Source organism: Chelonia mydas, chromosome 3 (genome assembly GCF_015237465.2).
Source record: "Chelonia mydas isolate rCheMyd1 chromosome 3, rCheMyd1.pri.v2, whole genome shotgun sequence".
Lineage (NCBI taxonomy): Eukaryota > Metazoa > Chordata > Testudines > Cheloniidae > Chelonia > Chelonia mydas.
Window position 1 is genome coordinate 129,564,163 of NC_057851.1, and position 18,344 is coordinate 129,582,506.

The window sequence follows — 18,344 nt, forward strand, 5'->3', positions numbered from 1 at the left end:
TCAAGAGGTTGACGCTTCAGAGACAGTGGATCTCACCTGGACCTTTTGGAGCTGGCTCCTTAAGCCCACTCCTCTTTGTGGAAGCCTTCCCCAACCTGGGGGGGAGAGAGGGGGAAAAGGGCTTGGGGGGCAGGGGAGGGGGTCTCCCAACCTAACTCAGAAGCTGGCCAAAGGGAGCATTCCATCATTAGCAGTCTGTGTTTAATCTCCCTATTTTTCCTTGCCCTGGACTTGAGGGCCAGGCAGAAGTTGAACTACTGGGAGACATAGAACTCCCCTAAGCAATGGACACACTTTAAGGCCATTACTCACAGGTACAGCAGGAGAGACATCAGCTGAAACCTGGAGAGTCAGGCATTCCCTGCCTCAAAAAAACAAAAAAACCTCTCTCTGAGGGGAAAAAAAGGAGTAAAACAATCCTCTCACTACTTATCTAACTATAACTATTCTAACAACTAACTATAAAAACTATTTTACCCACTATAGAAATATTGGGAAAAAAATCAATGCATGCTCAAGGCGGACATACTAGGGCTCCATCTCAGGCAAGAGCAGTTGAGAAGGAGCTGAGGGTGGTTTGCCCGCATACCCCATACAGCCTCAGTATCTGGCACAAGGAGGCATAGGGCATACATGCAGGCCAAATGGACACTGCTAACTGAAAATCTCCGATCAAGGGCTCATGTGGCACATGCACACCTGAAATGGAGCGCCCTTAGGGACACTATTTGAAGAATCTAGGGTTCTATCTCAGACTCTGGGAGAAGCATGAGGCTGAGCGGTTAGAGACTGGATGTGATTTGATTATCTAAAAGGCAATGCAGCCAAACAGCTAAGATCTGGGTCTACCACATTAGAATCCTATTCCTGCTATTAACTTATTTGCCAAATGCAGTGGCAGCTCAATCGTCTACGTTCTAGGATCCACATTCATGCCTTTGGTCAACAATAAGAGTGGAGCTGCATAATTGTCTCTTGTCCAGCTCACAGAATTTCTCCTAGGTTATAGGGGTATTTGGTGGGTGGATTGGCTGATTGACTTTCCTCTGTCTCTCTCACCCACCCACCCACAGATTATTTCATCAAAGTGGATGTATTACATCATCAGTGCTAAATATAGTGGGTTCATCTTGGTGCATTTCTTTTTCCATTTATGGAGAAAAAGTGAAAAGTCATGACAAACACAAGCACAATGTATTTGTAATTGATACTGTATTAATCAGCACACAAGGAGCAGCACATGGAGCAAAGCAAAGAGCCCAATGTCTTAGATGTCCTGCAAAAGAGAATCTAAGAAAGATGAAACAATCCACTGAAAAACTTCAAAAAGGGATGATTTTGGAATTATTCTTCTCTCTGAATCAATCCAATTTTCAAACCAACAAGAAAAATGCGAATTGTACTCAAAATTTACAATCTAGGTTTTGGCCATGTTAATAAAAGTTTAAAGTGCCTGTTGAAATGAAAACTGATTTAATCTTAACTATAAATTCATGACCAATGCCCCCATAATTAATGATAATGTAATATTGCCATGAGTACTGCAAAAGAAACTTCTAATGTTAAACACATAGGTTAAAGACACTATCCCCCACTGAAGAGCTCTCCAATTAAATCAAAACAACAGTTTCCCCTAAAAAGTAAAAATTGCAGTCTATGAGTTAATTCACCCCCATTGGGTGGCTAGAAGTTGGACTGCAAATTTTATGCCCTCTAAGCAAGCGGATATAGCTTTACCCAAAGAGGGGAATTCACCCCTAAAAGAGGGTAAGCACCATTTGAAATATTGCTTTCACTTGGAAGTTCGCCAGAGGAGAGTAGCTTTACATTCCAGACAGTTCTCCATTAAAATCCTTAGTGGTAAAGGAAGCCAGGAAATGCACTGAATTAGCACATCATTCTTGTGCCCTGACCATAACCCCTTCCCAGACAGCCTCACGTGCTATGAGGGTTGTGGGAAGTAGTTGCAAAAACAGTGCTGTGTCAGGGCTTACAAAAGGGTTGTGCTTGCCGCCAAAATCTCTTAAGACAGACTTTCTGCCACTAGACCTTGGCATATCCACTAGGGAACCAACCAAGACCAACATGGGAGAAAAATTTGCCACAAGTTTCACAGTTTGTCCCTCACATTCACTTTAAATGTGTTCTTTAATCAGAATACTGTTGGCTACACGTGTTTAATGCTGCTTAATTTACTGCTGTGCTTATATTCTTAGATACCAGGAATATGCAAAAGAGCTTGCTTAAGAGGTCTCTTTACTGAGACAAAGAGTCAAAGCCTCTTTACCGAGTCAAAGCCTCTGAAGAACACGAAAATTTGTACTAGTAAGTATGCCGTGTAGTCATACCCATGTTGGTCCCAGGATATTAGAGAGAGACCAGGTGGATGAGGTAATATCTTCTACTGGACCAACTTCTGTTGGTAAGAGAGACAAGCTTTCACAGCGCTCTTCTTCAGGTCTGGGAAACTAAGGCCATGTCAACACTAGTACTGTCCGCAAAACTTTTGTTGCTCAGGGGTGTGGGGAAAAAACAGCCACCTCAAGCGACAGTTTTGCCAGCATAAGCACCAGTCAACACACTCTCCCGTCAACACAGCTACCGCTGCTCATTGAGCTGGCTTTATTATGTCGACAGGAGAGCTCTCTCCTATCAGCGTAATGCAGCTACTTGAGCAATCTTAGGGCTAGTCTACACTGACAGTGCTTTAACGTGCCTTGTGTGGTCGCAGCGCTGCTCTAAAAAACCATCTCCACGAGGGGCAAGGCTCCCAGCACTGGGACACTGTTTACACTGGCGATTTACAGCGCTGCAACTTGCTGCGCTCAGGAGGGTGCTTTTTCACATCCCTGAGCGAGAAAGTTGCAGCGCTGTTAATTGCCAGTCAGCTGTGCCACTGTAAGCTTGTAAGTGTAGACATGGCCTAACTCAAAGTGTCACTGCCAAATACAAGATTTGAACTGATTGTGTGGCATAAGCAGTTAACACATATTTCAAGGGACCATTCAAGGTAAAGTGCCCCATTAAACACCTCTCCAGACACAGGGAGGAAAGGAAGAGCAGAGGGAGCAGCAGCTGGGAGAGGTTGTCAGTGGGTTCAGATTGTTGTAATAAGGCATAAATCCAGTGTTTCTATTCGGTCCATGATTTTTAGTGTCTAGCAAAGCTATGAATTTAAGCTCCCAGGCTCATCTTTTGAAAGTGTTGTGCAGGTTTCCTTTGAGGATAAGGACTGATAGGTCAGATATAGAGTGATCGCTTTGTGAAAAGTGAAAACTTTTCTATTGGACTATAGTAGAAGAGAGTGGGGAAGGATAGAGAAAAAAGTTTCTTTACAAGTTTAAGCTTTCAGTCTTTTGACTACATTTGATTATTTAAATTTTCCCAAAAAGAGTCAGACTCTGCTGTGCATTCCCCAGAACTGTTTTATTAGTCTCCCAGAACCTGTGCATAAGTAAGGGACATAAAACCGCTGAAGTGTGTTACCTTAGAGCATGAAGTCCGTCTGTACCCAGTGCTTTATATGATGGGATACATGCCAGTGCCATAGACAGAAACAAAATGGGAACAGCACACCAGTGCCTACTTGTCATCTTCTGAATAAACTTTAACAGGAAACTACCTTTAAATAAGAGCAAATCAGAAAAAAATTATTTTGTAGGTCAGCTGAAATACTACAATATTGAAACTACTGTATTTTGAAAGAATATCTTGACTGAGAAAGTAAGATTTTCAATGCAAACTTCCATTTTGTATAGCCAGAATCCATTTCTTGTTCTTTTGAAACCATTTAAATGATGGAGGTGCAGGGAGAGGAAAGAGTCCTGGTGCTTTCATGATAAAGATTCAGGCTCAGTCCTACATTGCTTGAGCAAGAAAGCCAAAATCAAGCCCTTAAATAGCAAGGATTATCTACTACTATTTGGTTTCAATTTTAATATTTAATTTAGTTTTAAATTATCTATTTTATAATGGTTTTCAGTTGTATATTTTAACTGACTGTGCAGTGCTACAAGCACCGCCACAGAAAGGACAGTAGCTTTTCAGGAAAACTGTGAACTGCACAAGCACAAGTGTAAGATACTTTATTTTAAATAAATACTTTTCCATCTACGGTTACTGAAATACAACTTCCTAGAAAAGCTTATTGAGCGTCCATTACTTCCCTTTTAACTATATTACTGTGCTACAGGAAATTCAATATTTAATTTTTTTAAATGAAAGAATAAAAACTAGAGAAAACAAAATGGACTGCTTAACTGCGGAAAGATAAATTGCTTTCTAAAAATATTAGATTTTGGCCCTTCCTTCTACCTCCTTTTCTCTTCCTCATTTGCCTTCTTTCCTCCCTCTTATCTCCTTTCCCTATCTCCTTTTTCCTCTCAACAGGTCAGCAAGGCTCCTCCTTCTCCTGAAAATATCTGCCATACATTTGTAACACTGTTTCAAAACTGAATTTGAAAAGAAGATTTACCATGTGCAAGCAAACAAGAGAAACTAAAAACTCTAATATACAATGCTTATTGTGGAGACCAGACCCAGGAACTGTAGGAAGAGACTTGGAGGAAGAGAAATGGCTCAGTCCTAGGTTCTGATTTTGAAATATGATCTGTGTGATCCAAGAGTGAGATTAGGGCCCATCCCACTGAAATCAGTGAAAATTATCTTGAAGTCACCAGACGTATTTGCCAATTACCTCAATAGAAGGACTGAGTATGAATCATAAAATCATAAAAATGCAGGGCTGGAAGAGATCTCAAGAGGAGGAAAGTTAGTCAGTGGGTTCTTAAGCATTTTTAAAGTATTTTTTCTTTTGCTTGCTTTTGATTTATTTCGATGTTCTCTTTCTTGTAAACTTCTGACGTTTTTGGTTCCTGCCAAAGGAAGCAAGAGGCTGAAGCGCTGTCTGCATTGCTGGAAAACAGCTTCAAAATTCTGAACCCAAAACCACTCAGAGCAGAAGGATTATCACAGAGACAACTGTACGTTTGAAGTACTGTCACTGAAAAATAACTCTACAGCAACTATACAAATCCCTGCATTATGACTGACCACTAAGACTGTAATCCAGAATCATATGCTGCATAGCTGAGAAATAACCATATGGTGTGTATACAGATCAGACACTTAGAACCAAAATGCCATCACTGAGAGAGAGGGGAAAGCTATTTCTCTGTTGCCCTCAGTGGGAATTATTGGGTGCGGAATATTTTTGTAAATCATAGAATTGTAGGACTGGAAGAGACCTCAAGAGGTCATCTAGTCCAGTTCCCTGCATTCATGGCAGGACTAAGTATTATTTAGACCAGAGGTTCTCAAACTGTGGTCCGCAGATAGTTCCCTCTAAGGTGCGTGCCTGGGCAACCGCACACAAGAGAATGAAGGGCCATCAACCTAATTACTGGAGCCACGCCTGCCTGGACCCTGGAGAAGCAGCACATGTAAGGTGAGGTGGTGGCCTTGGGGGGAATATGGGGTAAGTGGGAGGGGGCAGCTGGGTCAGAACAGGCGTGTGTGTAGAATTTGGGATGTGCAGGGCTGCAGCGGCCAGAGAAAGAGGCGACTTTCCCCAGCTCCAAGGCTGCAGCTGCCAGGGAAAGAGGGCCCTCCTTCCCAGCCTCAGCTCTGTGGCTGCTTTGGTGGGGGAGAGACCCCCACCCCTTCCCAGACCCAGCTCGGGGGCTGCCACAGCGGGGGAGAGAGGGCACGTCCATCTCATTAGAAAGGTAAGACGACGGATATTAAAATATGAGTTGTGTGTTTTATTTGTAGAACAAAAAAACATTAATGATTAAGGTTTTTTTAAACATATAGTGCTTTTTATCCAAAGCACTTTACAATAGTTAGCTAACGGTACAAACAACATTTAGAAAGATCATTAAGTGGTCTGCCGAGACCCTCAGCAATTTTCAAGTGATCCGCGAAAAGAAAAGTTTGAGAATCACTGATCTAAACCATCTCTGACAGATGTTTGTCTAACCTGCTCTTAAAAATCTCCAATGATGATGGAGATTCCACAACCTCCCTAAGCAATTTATTCCACGGCTTAACCATCCTGACAGTCAGGAAGTTTTTCCTAATGTCCAACCTAAACCACTCTTGCTGCAATTTAAGCCCATTGCTTCTTGCCCTATCCTCAGAGGTTAAGGAGAACAATTTTTCACCCTCCTCCTTGTAACAACCTTTTATGTACTTGAAAACTGTTATGTCCCTCCTCAGTCTTCTCTTCTCCAGATTAAATAAACCCAATTTTTTCAATCTTTCCTCACAGGTCATGTTTTCTAGACCTTTAAATCACTTTTGTTGCTCTTCTCTGGACTTTCTCCAGTTTGTCCACATCTTTCCTGAAATGTGGTGCCCAGAACTGGACACAATACTCCATTTGAGGCCTAATCAGTGCAGAGTAGAACAGAAGAATTACTTCTTGTGTCTTGCTTACAGAGATACTGAATGTCTGGAGGTTTTGTGCCTCTTCCTTGGCACCAATGACAGTGATCAAGCGCTGGAGTCAGACAGTACAGGAAGAGCACTGTGGACCAATACTGACATACCCAGCGCCCACTCCAAACTGGACAGCTCCAGGAGAGAATGAGTGCCACCTTCACAAGAATACACTTAAGCTTGGCTGCTCTGTACTTTTTTAAGCAAGGCTTATAACCTTTGCAAATGTGACATTTGTCACTAACATGGGACTCCCCCAAGTGATTAAGGCAGCTGGGGTGCAAGTCGCTCACCGGCATTGGTTTGCTGAATGAACAACATGATTTAATCCTGGAGATGGAGGTACAGTTCCAGTGCCGCTCCCAGTACTGAAAGCTGAACCTGGCAGTCTAAGACCTAAATCTGAAATTTATAAGTAGCTAATTATCTTAACTACAGATTCCCTAAATTCTATGAAACTTCACTAAGCAAAACTGGATATATTTTACAAAGAATGAGAGAAGAATTTGGAGCGATTACAGCCTTACTACTGCAAACAACCATCATGGTTGGTAAGAAGGAACTGAGAGGGGCCAGCTCCACCCTTTATACCTGCATGCAGCAGCAGAGGATGCTCAAGCCACCCTAATAGGTTCTGCTGAGGGAAAAAAATCTCCAGCAACCATGCACTGGGCATGCACTCATCTACAGTGAAATGGACATGTTCAGTCACTCAAAGAAATACTACTGCTCTTCCAAATTTGGTGTCTGCCCTGGTTGCCAAGTCAAAGAAATAATATTTCATGGAAGTCAGTGGGTTACTCCACATTGCAGCCTTGCAGTTTTCAGGGACTGGAAGGTTTCTGAGGCAGGCAATAGCTGCAGGCTATGCCCTGGTGGCATGTTCCTTGATATGCTGAGGGAAAGGTTCACCAGCCAACTGACAGCGGGTGGAAATGCACAGCATTTCCAACTGGATCATGCGACTGTTCCAGAGCATGACATGCCAATATTACTGAAAGATAGACCAAGAGACCTGAATGTCAGGCCCATCTGCTTCAGGAGTTGCATACAGTCCAGGATCTTCAGTGGGTCAAATGGAGAATCTTTTCCACTTTGAGGAACAGGTCTTTCTGTGGACAAATCCCTAGTTTGTATGATAATTTTTTGAACCCGAAGAGAGGCATCTCTTTCAGTATTGCTAAAACAGACAACACCCAAGCAGTCAGGTGTAATGACTGTGGATCTGAGTGCACGATCTGATCTTAGCTCGAGATATGTCTGGGCAGGCTGGGAGATGAACAGGAGGTCATGCGGACATCTGCAGGAATTCTGACACCCAAAACTGTCTCAGGGGCTATTAGGATAACTGTAGCTTTGTCCCTCCTGACTTTGAACGTTATCTTGAGGAGAAGAGAAAGTGGTGGGAAGGCATAGAGGAGTGCTCAAGACTACCGGAGGAGGAAGGTGTCTGACAAGGAACCTGGGTTCACATCTCTTCTGGAGCAGAACTTTGGGCATTTGGTGTTGTCCTCTGTCAATTCTATTATGGGGGTCATCCACTGGCAGAATATGATGAACTTCATAGCCCATTCACGGCTAGTCACTGCATGCTTGCTTAGAAAGCCAGCAAGTCATTACTGATCCCCAAGAGCTGTACTGCCAGTGGGGTTATCCCATGTTGATGACACCCCTTCTAGAGCTTGATGGCTTTCTTGTCAAAGAGAGGATGATCAGGTTCCTCCCTGTTTGTAAATATAGGGCATAGGTGATATGTTGTATATGAGAATCCAAACTGTAGAGCTCCCCAGACCTGGCAGGAATGCTTCGCAGGCTAGTCTGATGACCCTCAGCTCCAGGATGTTCATGTATAGTCTTAAGTCATTTTAAAACCAGGTACCTTACATCTGTAGTTGGTTCAGGTAGGCACCCCAACCTGTCCCTGAAGCATCTGTGATAACAGTCGTAGCTGGGAGGGGACAGAGAATGGCCCCTTTTTTATATACATACACTGAGTCCAGTCCTCAAATAGTATCTAGAAGGGCTGGGGGTGCCACTGTGACCCTTTGGTACCTGTGGTATCTGGACAGGGCATACATGGACCTCAACGTAGCTGCATGGGCAAATGGCACTCAATCAAAGCTCCTATGAATTCTATCATCTGTGATAGTGGGAGGAACAATTTTTTGTAGTTTAAGCTGAATCCTGGTTGGGAGAAAAGGATGTATTCCAAGGCTGTCCCCACTGGTACCTACCTCTGATCAGCCAACCGGGCAGACAGGAGATAGACATCATACCCTACCTCCTTAAATGTACCTACTACCAGACATTTTGTAAACACTTCTGGTGCCACTGAGAGTCTAAAGGGCAGAATCCTGTGCTGGTAGTGGTCAGGACCCACTGAGAGTCTAAGGTACTTCCTGTGTGCTAGATGGATTGCTTTATGGAAGTATGCATCCTATAAGTTGAGAGTCACGAATCAGTCTTGAGCTTGGAGAAAAAATGATGGAAACAAGCATTACCTGAGATGCCATATGTATTTGCTAAGGCTTCTCATGTCTAGGTTAGGACAAAGACCCCCTTTCTTCTTTAGAATGAGATAATGCTGGGAACAGAAGCCTCTTCTCCTGAACTCTACTGGTACCACCTCTGTGGCTCCCAGACAAAGCAATGAGGCCACTTCTGTTTGTAGTAGGCTATCTTAAGGAAGACACAGACAATGTCCTCTAACACCCATCTGACTGATGTCAAGGCAGACTATGTCTCGTAGAATAGAGTGAGGCAGTTTCTGAAGATGGCATTCTCTAGACTGGATCTGATGAGACTCTCACCTCATCACATCTGCTGACAAATCATAGGTGTAGGTCCTGTTGCTGACGAAGAGGAAGAATGATGCCCCTGTTGTATCTTGGATGTTTCTTAGCTTGATAGTCTGAGGTGGTAGGCAGTGTATGCTGTCTTGGTTGGGGCTGAGAACAATAGGTCTTGAGGTATGAAGCAGGGGTATTCATCACCAGAACGTGTAGGGTAGCTTTTGAGTTCTTTATTGAGTGAAGAGCACAGTCAGTCTGATTACTGAACAGCTCTGAGACCTCTAAAGGCAAGTCCTCAATTGTGGCCTATACCTCTCCTGAGATGCCAGTTGCTTGAAGTCACAGTGCCCGTCAAATAGTTACCAGAGTTGGCCATACACCTGGCCATGGTGTCTCAGACATCCATCACTATCCTGGACACCAGCTGGCCCTGCTTAATAATGTCCTTAAGGTCCTCTCTCCTGCCATGAGAGCTTACATTGACCTAACTACGTCAGCATACAAGCCACAGTCTTGCTCCTGCCGACGTAAGTGCCCTACTACACCAACATAATTACTCCACCTCCACGAGAGGCATAGGGCTTATGTTGGTGTAGTTAGAGTGACAGAGTGTCCATGTAGACACTGCATTACTTCAAGCAGCCAACAGCTGATGTGAGTCAGGCTGCGCCCGTCTGGCTCCACACTGGATCCTGGGTGCTGCCTGGGCTCCCAGCTCCCCACTGGGAGCCCAGGCAGTTGCCCCACTCCCAGCGGGGAGGCGAGAGGGTGGTGGGGACTGCAGCCAGCTGGGAGCCCAGCAGGCAGCTGTGCTCCCAGCAGAGTACTGAGAGTCGGGGGGAAGAGGGGGCAGGAAGACCGGCGTGGAGCAGTGAGCTGAGAGCCCATGAAGCAGCCAGGCTCCTGGCAGGGAGCTGTGAGCAGAGCTGAGACTGGGCTCTCAGCTCCCCACACTGCCCCTCTTAGGTCAGTGGAAGCGCTCCTGGTGAGGACGCACACCACCAACCAAAGGAGGATAGTTTGGACGTGAACCACCACAGTAATTATTCCGGTGGCTGTAAGTCAACCTAATATAGGTTGACTTGAGTTTTTAGTGTATACGTGCCCTAAGTATACCTAGATCATCCCTGACAGATGTTTTTCTAACCAGTTCCTAAAAATTTCCAATGATTAGGATTCCACAACTTCCTGAGTTAACCTGTTTCAGAGCGTAACTACCCTTATAGTTAGAAAAAATTTCCTATTATCTAACCTAAATCTTCCTTGCTACAGACTAAGCCAATTACTTCTTGTCCCACCCTCAATGGACAGGGAACCTATTGATCACCATCCACTTTATAACAAAACTTTTATATATTTGAAGATCATTACATCCTCCCACAGACTTCTCTTCTCCAGAGTACACATGCCCAATTCTTTCAATCTTTCCTCATAGGTCATGTTTTCTTAACCTCTTATTTTTGTTGCTCTTCTCTGGACTCTCTCCAATCTGTCCACATCTTTACTCTCGCTGAGTCCTCACCAGTGCCATTAGAGCAGATCAGTTACCTCCCATCTCTTACATATGACACTCCTTTTAATATATCAGAAAGTGACATTTGCCTTTTATGCAACAGCATTACATTGTAGATGAACATTCAATTTATGATCCACTATTACCCCCAGATCCTTTTCTGCAGTACTACTGCCCATTCAATTATTCCCCAATTTTGTACTTGTGCATTTGATTTTTCCTTCCTAAGTGTCGTGCTTTGCACTTGTCTTTATTGAATTTCATCTTACTGAGGTCAGACCAATTCTCCAATTTATCATGATCATTTTGAATTTTAATTCTGTCCTCTAAAGTGCTTGCAACCCTTCCCAGCTGTGTGTCATCCATTAACTTTATGAATGTACTCTCTGCTCCATCATCCAAGTCATTAATGACAATGGAATAATACCAGATGCAGGACAGACTCCTGTAAGACCCCAGTTGAGGAATCCTCCCGTTTGACAGTAAACCATTGAAAACTATTCTTTGAGTACATTTTTGTCAATCAGCTGTGCACCCACCCAATAGTATTTTCATCTAGAACATAGTTCCCTTCGTTGCTTTAGAGAATGTCTTGTGGGACTATGTCAAAAGCCTTTCTAAAGTCACCTGGCAACAAAGATGAGAGATCCCTTGGTGGCAAGATGGGGCACTGATATTGATCTGCACCTGGATCTGGCTCCTCCTGATATTCAGACATCAGTGGCCAGGTCAGGGATGCCACTGGGGAAACAGACTTTTCTCAATTATGAAGGCTTGTATCTCAATGCCTGCAATGAAGAATAGACTTCCTCTAGAGGCAGCACCAACATGAAAGGTGCTCTCAGCTCTAAGGTCCATACTGGTGCTGGTAGGTGTTTCAGCACCGATAACGGACCTGGTTTTTCCCTAGTCTCATGCTCAGAGGCCAGAGTCAACACCAAAGAGAACACTGTCGGAGCACCAGGATTAGTTCCAGAGGAGTCTGCTGTGTCACAGTTTGCTCCCTCTCTCTGGTCCTTGACACTCTGTGGGGTATGAAGAACTTCTCTCTGAAGGCCTTGCTGTCTGTCCTTATGGGAGGACACAGATCTCCTTCTTGTGCTTCTGCCTTAGAGCTTGGAGCAGCCTCTTTCAGTGCCTGACATCAACATGGGAGTTGTTGAGGTCGGCTTCTTTCCTTGGCGCTCTTTTTTGCCCCAGTCTTAGGCGATGCCTGACTGCTCAGTGGGTCACCTGATAACACTGGTTTGTTCATTAGTAGGATTTTGGGACTTGTTTCCTTTATGAACCGTTCCAAAAGGTGGTGTTTCAGCCTTGTCTTGTGCAACTTGTACATCCATATTGATCATCTGTTTAGAATGTGCAATTCACCCAGAGAACAGAGATACCCACTGCATCCATCCTTCAGAGGGAATAGTCCATTGCAGGATGGACAGGACTTGAAGCCTGCAGGTTTCAAGTGCAACATGTTGATGAACCCTGTTAGGTCGGGGGTAAAAGGTCTGTACGTGGGTGGGGAGGGGGGATGGATGTACAGAGAAGGGGCATATAGGGTCTCACCAGCAAAATTTGGTCCAGGCGGGTCAGCTCAGATCATGGCAGTTGAAAACAAGAGATAAACGGTTCTGAAGAAGTTAGTCTGCGCTATAAACTAGCAACTTCCAGCTCTGTCTTGCTGGCACAGTTAGTAAAAGAGAACTGAAGAGACGTTGCGACTGTTCTTCCTTTGATGCCCTCACAAGGAAGCACAGGGCACATGCATAGCTCCAACAGATACACTTGCTCAAAAATTTGAGGTCTCATGTGCACTGGGCACACGTGCACCTACAGTGGGATCCACCCTGACACATACTCAAAGAAGAAGACATTTTTGTATGAAAACATTTTAAAAACCAGAGATAGACAGACGATGGAGAACTCTTGTGATTCAGTCTATGACAGGTGCAGTACACTAGCAGGGAGAGAACACACTCGTAAACATTTACATTAGATACTGGAAATGGATCCATTATCCTTACTTCCCTTATCTTTCGAAAGAAAAAAACAATTAAAACATACTTTTTTCTTCTTCTGGAAGAAGTGTGAGGTAAGTAGACAAAAACTTCTGTAACTTCATCCCTAAAGGAGGACAAGCTCCTATCAACTGGCCTGGTGACCTGTTTTTAATCAAACATAAAATTAACATTATGCATATTAACTGCACTTTATAAAGAGGGATCTCAAAGCCCCTTATAAAACAAATTAATCAAAAACATTACCTAATTGTCTAACTCATTAGAATGCAAACAGCCAATCAAAGTAAAGTGTTTCAATATGAAGAATTGAGGGAGGCGGGGATTTTTTTTTTTTTTTTTAAGTACTTCTGATACTTTTAAAGGGTATTGAAAATGTAAATATTGAAACTGAAATACAGCAATTGCCATGATGAATCAGAACTGTGGTCCATCTAGTCCAGTCTCCTATCTCTGACAGCATCAGATGATTCCCAGACAGATGCAAGAAACCCTGCAGTACCAGATGCGGGATAATGTAATCCCAATGAAGGTTTCATCTTAATCCCTAAAAGTTCAGGTTTAAGACCTGAAACATGAGGTTTTATATCCTTTCCAAAATGTATCAGCATTAACTATTTATGACTCTGGATATTCTTGGTATCCATATAAATGTCCAATCTCTGTCTATTTCTCTAACTTTTAAAAACACACCTATAACCACTCATCCAGTGCTCTGAGTGCCGATCCCACATGTTAAAAATTACAAGAAAAATATAGGTTTCAGAGTAACAGCCGTATTAGTCTGTATTCGCAAAAAGAAAAGGAGTACTTGTGGCACCTTAGAGACTAACCAATTTATTTGTGCATAAGCTTTCGTGAGCTACAGCTCACTTCATTGGATGTATACTGTGTGATACATGGTCTGTGTGTATAAAAACATCTTCTGTATTTTCCACAGTATGCATCTGATGAAGTGAGCTGTTGCTCACGAAAGCTTATGCTCAAATAAATTGGTTAGTCTCTAAGGTGCCACAAGTCCTCCTTTTCTTTTTAAGAAAAATATACACTGCTGTTGCAGCCATGTTGGTCCCAGGATATTAAAGAGGCAAGGTGGGTGAAGTAATATCTTTTTATTGGACCAACTTCTGTTGGTGAGAGAGACCATAAAAGGTATTACCTCGTCCACCTCGTCTCTCTCAGAAAAATACAGACAAAGGACTGCCCATAATATTTCCACCTCAACTCCTTCCCTGAACAGCCTTGACAAAGAGGGGAACAAGATGGGCTTTGTAGAGTGCTCAGAAGGCAAACAAATCCAACCTCTGGCAGACCAAGGAGAGGTGGAGCAATCTCCAAAACTGAGGATCTTTCATATAGAATGCACGGCCAGCAGTTCCCTCTTATTTATATCGAGGGAGATCCAGATAGAATGCCTCTGTTGATCTCAGTTACGACAGAATATCGTAAGAAGAGAGACAAGCTCTCGGGTAATCAGATTCCAAACCATTTACACTTTATGGGTTAAAAACAACACCTTGAATTCTACACAGAAACATACTGAAAGTCAGCGGAGATCATGGAGATAATGTGCTCCCAACATGCAACTCCACTTAATAAGCAGGCTACAGCATTTTGCACTACCTTCATCTTCTGACTATCCCAATACAGCTCCATGTATGACACATTACAGCAATCTAATCTTGAAGTGACAAAGGCATAGATTTTTGTGGCAAGGGCCGTAGCAGAGAGAAAAGGTCACACTCTTCTTGCCAGGTGCAGAAAAACACTCTTGGTTTCAGCCCCAACCTGGGCATCCAGGAGCAGCTGGATCCAATGCTACCCCGAAACTGCACGTTTTACAAATGGTGGTTACATGCCCTTTATGAGGGGCACAGATGTAAGTTCTACCAACTTTTCCAGCTGCTCTCCCCAACCCACCAACACTATCTCAGGACTGGTCTGCACGACAGAGTTAGGGTGGCTTAACTACATTGCTCAGGGCTGTGAAAAATTTCATACCCTGTGCTATGTAATTAAGCTGTAATTAAGTCCCAGTGTACACACAGCTAGGCCAACTAATGTAGACATCCTAGGTCTATTCCGGTTTGAGTTTGAACAGTCAGTCAACTAATACTTATCCAAACTCCAGGTTCATCTAAGGCATTCAAAAATTAATTCTGCTGTTCTGGCTAGGTCGGATGTGATAGAAACCTAGAGCTGGATGTCATCAGCATACCAAGTGCACTACAACCCGTGTCTCCTCACTACCCACTCTAGCAGCCTCAAATACACATTGAACAAAAGAGGTCACAATAGATTCTTGGCCTCCAAGATATCCTGTAACAAAGTGTTTCAAAGTCTAATTACATAGAAATTTTATCAGTTTTGAATTTGCCACCTTTTGACTTCATTGACTGCTCCCTTGTTCTTGTGCTATGAGAACCGAAGAACAGAAGCTTCCTATCTTCACTATATTATTTTATATACTTTTATCATATCTACACTTATATTTCTCCTTTCTAAGATAAACAACCCCAATCTGTTCAATCTCTCTCACATTAGAATTTTTCAATGCCCTTTTTATCACCCTCTCTGAACCCTCTACTTTTGCTGCATCCTTTCTGAGATAGGGTGGTCAGAACTACACATTTATTCCCAATGAGGATGTACCAATACCATTTATATAATGGTATTATTATGTTTTTCATATTATTCCTCATTTGTTCCTTATGCATTCTAATACTGTTTGCTTTTTAGACCACAGCTACACACCACGCCAAAGCCTTCACTGAGCCAATTTTTTTTTCTAAGTTGATACAGTTCATTTAGAACACTATGAGATGTATGGTTAATTATTTTCTTCTCCTTGGGTGCGTATCACTTTGCATTTATGAACACTGAATTTCACTTGACATGTTGCCCATTCATCTAGATTGGTCCATTCCTTCTGAATTTCCTCCAGGCCTTCTTTAGATTTGATTAAGCTAAATAACTTTGTGTCTTCTGTAAATTTTGCTACCCAAATGCTCGCTCATCCCCCTTTCCAGACCATTAATAAATACAGCAAACAATATCAGACTTAATAAAGAACCTTGAGGCATCCCACTATTAAACTTCTGCAAGGATGAAAACTGACCATTTATTCCTATGCTTTGTTCCCTTCTCTTAGCCAGTTTTTGATCCATAACATTTTTTTGCCTCTCACCCATGACAAAGTAAATTTCTTGAGAAGCTTCTTGTCCAAGACCTTTTGAAAGTATAAAAAATTATGTCAACTGGTTCCCCTTGCTTGACTGACAAGTTTAAAGTGATATCAACCAATATCTTACGTCAAATGTAATGGCCCATTGTTCAATACTTACTAAACTAAATAACCAATGGTTTACCTGCCATAGAGAGAACTTTCTGAAAGTGCATCCATTAACGGTCCGATAATAAACTGGAGAGAGAAAAATTAAATTTACATTAAAACCAATAATGACATTTTATACACGCACTAAGTAGATTTATTTTACTTGTGATAAACAAGATAGAGAAAGGGTTCCTATTAATGAGAGAGACTTTTATCATTACTAACCTACAGCAGCAGAGGATTAAGCAGTGAGCTTTGTACAGTCAGTCATTTTTGCTAGAACAACAACACTAATAGAGCGGTGGTTTGCCTATTTGGTGCAGAAGTTGGGCTATTGAGGAGAGGAAGTAAACTGATTCAAGGAACAAGAAAGGCATTAATATTAGTTGCACATGGAAGTTGAAAGGAGGAAGAGAGTGAGTCTTCACTGATCACTAGTAAAAACAGTCAACTTTAAAAAACAAACAAACAACAAACACACACAACTGTTCCTCACTACTGCATAAGTAGGGCCCTACCAAATTCATGGATGTGAAAAATGCCTCATGGGCTGTGAAATCTGATCTCTGCCATGAAATCTGGCTATTGTAGGGGAGACCAGATTTCACAGAGTTGGGCGGCTGGACAGCAGCAGCTGCCGGTCATCAGCCGTGCTTTACTTCTGCGCTGCTGTTGGCGGTGGCGCTGCCTTCAGAGCAGGGCGCCCGGCTCTTAAGGCAGCAGCAAAGAAGTAAGGGTGGCAATACCACGACCCCCCTACCATAGCCTTGCGACAGCCCCACGAGCCCCCTTTTGGGTTGTGACCCCTATGGTTACAATACCGTGATATTTCAGATTTAAACATCTGAAACCATTACATTAATTATTTTTAAAATCCTATGACAGTGAAATTGACCAAAATGGACCATGAATTTGGTAGGGTCCTATTCATAAGTAACCTTTAAGAGTACTATAACTGAAAAAGAAAAAAAAAAATTCATTTTGTACATTTCACAACACTTTGTATATAGTGAGTTCCTCTACTACAATCCATTCCCATTTGGGTCTGTTTTGCATAAAACAAAAAGGAAGAAAACTATTTTTTACAAAATAAGAAAAAAAAAAAATGAGATTAGAACCATAACATTGGCAGGAGGACTCAGAGGCATGTACTGTAATTGTAGCTACTTTTAACCTTTTTTTAAAAAAACTGACTATAAATCAAGTTGGTGTCACTTTAATGAGAGATTGACCTTAATTGTATAAATCAGAAATTTTGGCTTTTGAGGTACCTACAAGCTGTTTCTTAGAAGTGGGGCTGGATGGTGTACAAAATAGATCATTCATACCCTGCGAGATGTAAGCTAACTACTAAATCTATGCAAATGCAATATGTTATTCCAACAGTAAAACTGAGAGTGTAGTTTTAACAACTACAATATCTCTTTATTATATAGTAAGAAAGACTTTTTTCATAATTTATTATAAGAGATACAGTAAAAAAAATGATTATTCAACAGTCTCTAGAGATATCTGAACCTTCCCACAATAAGGGGAGATAACCATCAGGCTTCAAAGTCTGTCCTTAGAGCAGTGAAACGCTGAGCATGGACTTCAAAACCTTCTCAGTAATCTCCTTCACAACCGGATGGTTCTGCTGAACTGAGGTGCTCAACTGCTCCAGTTCTGAAAAAGCTGAGGAGCTCTATAGAACTGGAACATCAGCAACCCTCAGGGAGAAAGAGATCATATCCAACCTTCATATAAAAAGAATCCCAGTTAACTGGGATTCAACTAGACTGTACTGGTCCCTGAAATAAGGATTTGTGGCTAAATGACAAGGAACACTGCAATAGGCACTCTTTCTTTGACCAAGGTAATCTTAGTCCTGAGATCACTTCTAAATAATGTCATTACTATTGATATAGCTATACTTGATATGGTTTTATAGAATTTGTCTAACTCCTCCTCATGATTTAGGTAATCAATTTAGGAAATGTTTCAGGTTAAAATATCTATTTATCCTGGAAAATAGTTGGGAGGGAGGTTGGTTAGGAGAATGCTCTTACCTCTGAAAATCCTGGTGAATTTGGAAGGCGTTTTGTTTCATAAAGCTCCAGAAATTGAGCAACACCTTCCCTCGTCAAAGTTTTGTTTTCACTCTCAAACATCCTTTTGTAAATGCACATATGCCATGATGGGTGAAACAACCAACAACCTGGTACAAAAATGACAACTTTAACTGGTGTGTCAAATGATAGTGACATCAGCAC

General features: G+C 42.3%; 1 protein-coding gene across 7 annotated transcripts in view; it reads right to left on the minus strand.

The window, feature by feature from the left end:
* Positions 1-18,344, minus strand: part of TARBP1 (TAR (HIV-1) RNA binding protein 1) — a 97,797-nt gene that overhangs the window by 68,573 nt on the left and 10,880 nt on the right. For all 7 annotated transcript variants that reach the window (XR_005224798.2, XM_037895264.2, XM_037895263.2 and 4 more), the window contains exons 4-7: positions 18,141-18,289; positions 16,127-16,179; positions 12,805-12,902; positions 3,487-3,622 (exon numbers count right to left, since the gene is read on the minus strand). Coding sequence is in view for 6 of the 7 variants with exons in the window: in XM_037895264.2 (XP_037751192.1) it covers positions 3,487-3,622; positions 12,805-12,902; positions 16,127-16,179; positions 18,141-18,289 (436 nt within the window). In the remaining variant the exon portion in view is untranslated. The remainder of the gene's footprint in view (positions 1-3,486; positions 3,623-12,804; positions 12,903-16,126; positions 16,180-18,140; positions 18,290-18,344) is intronic.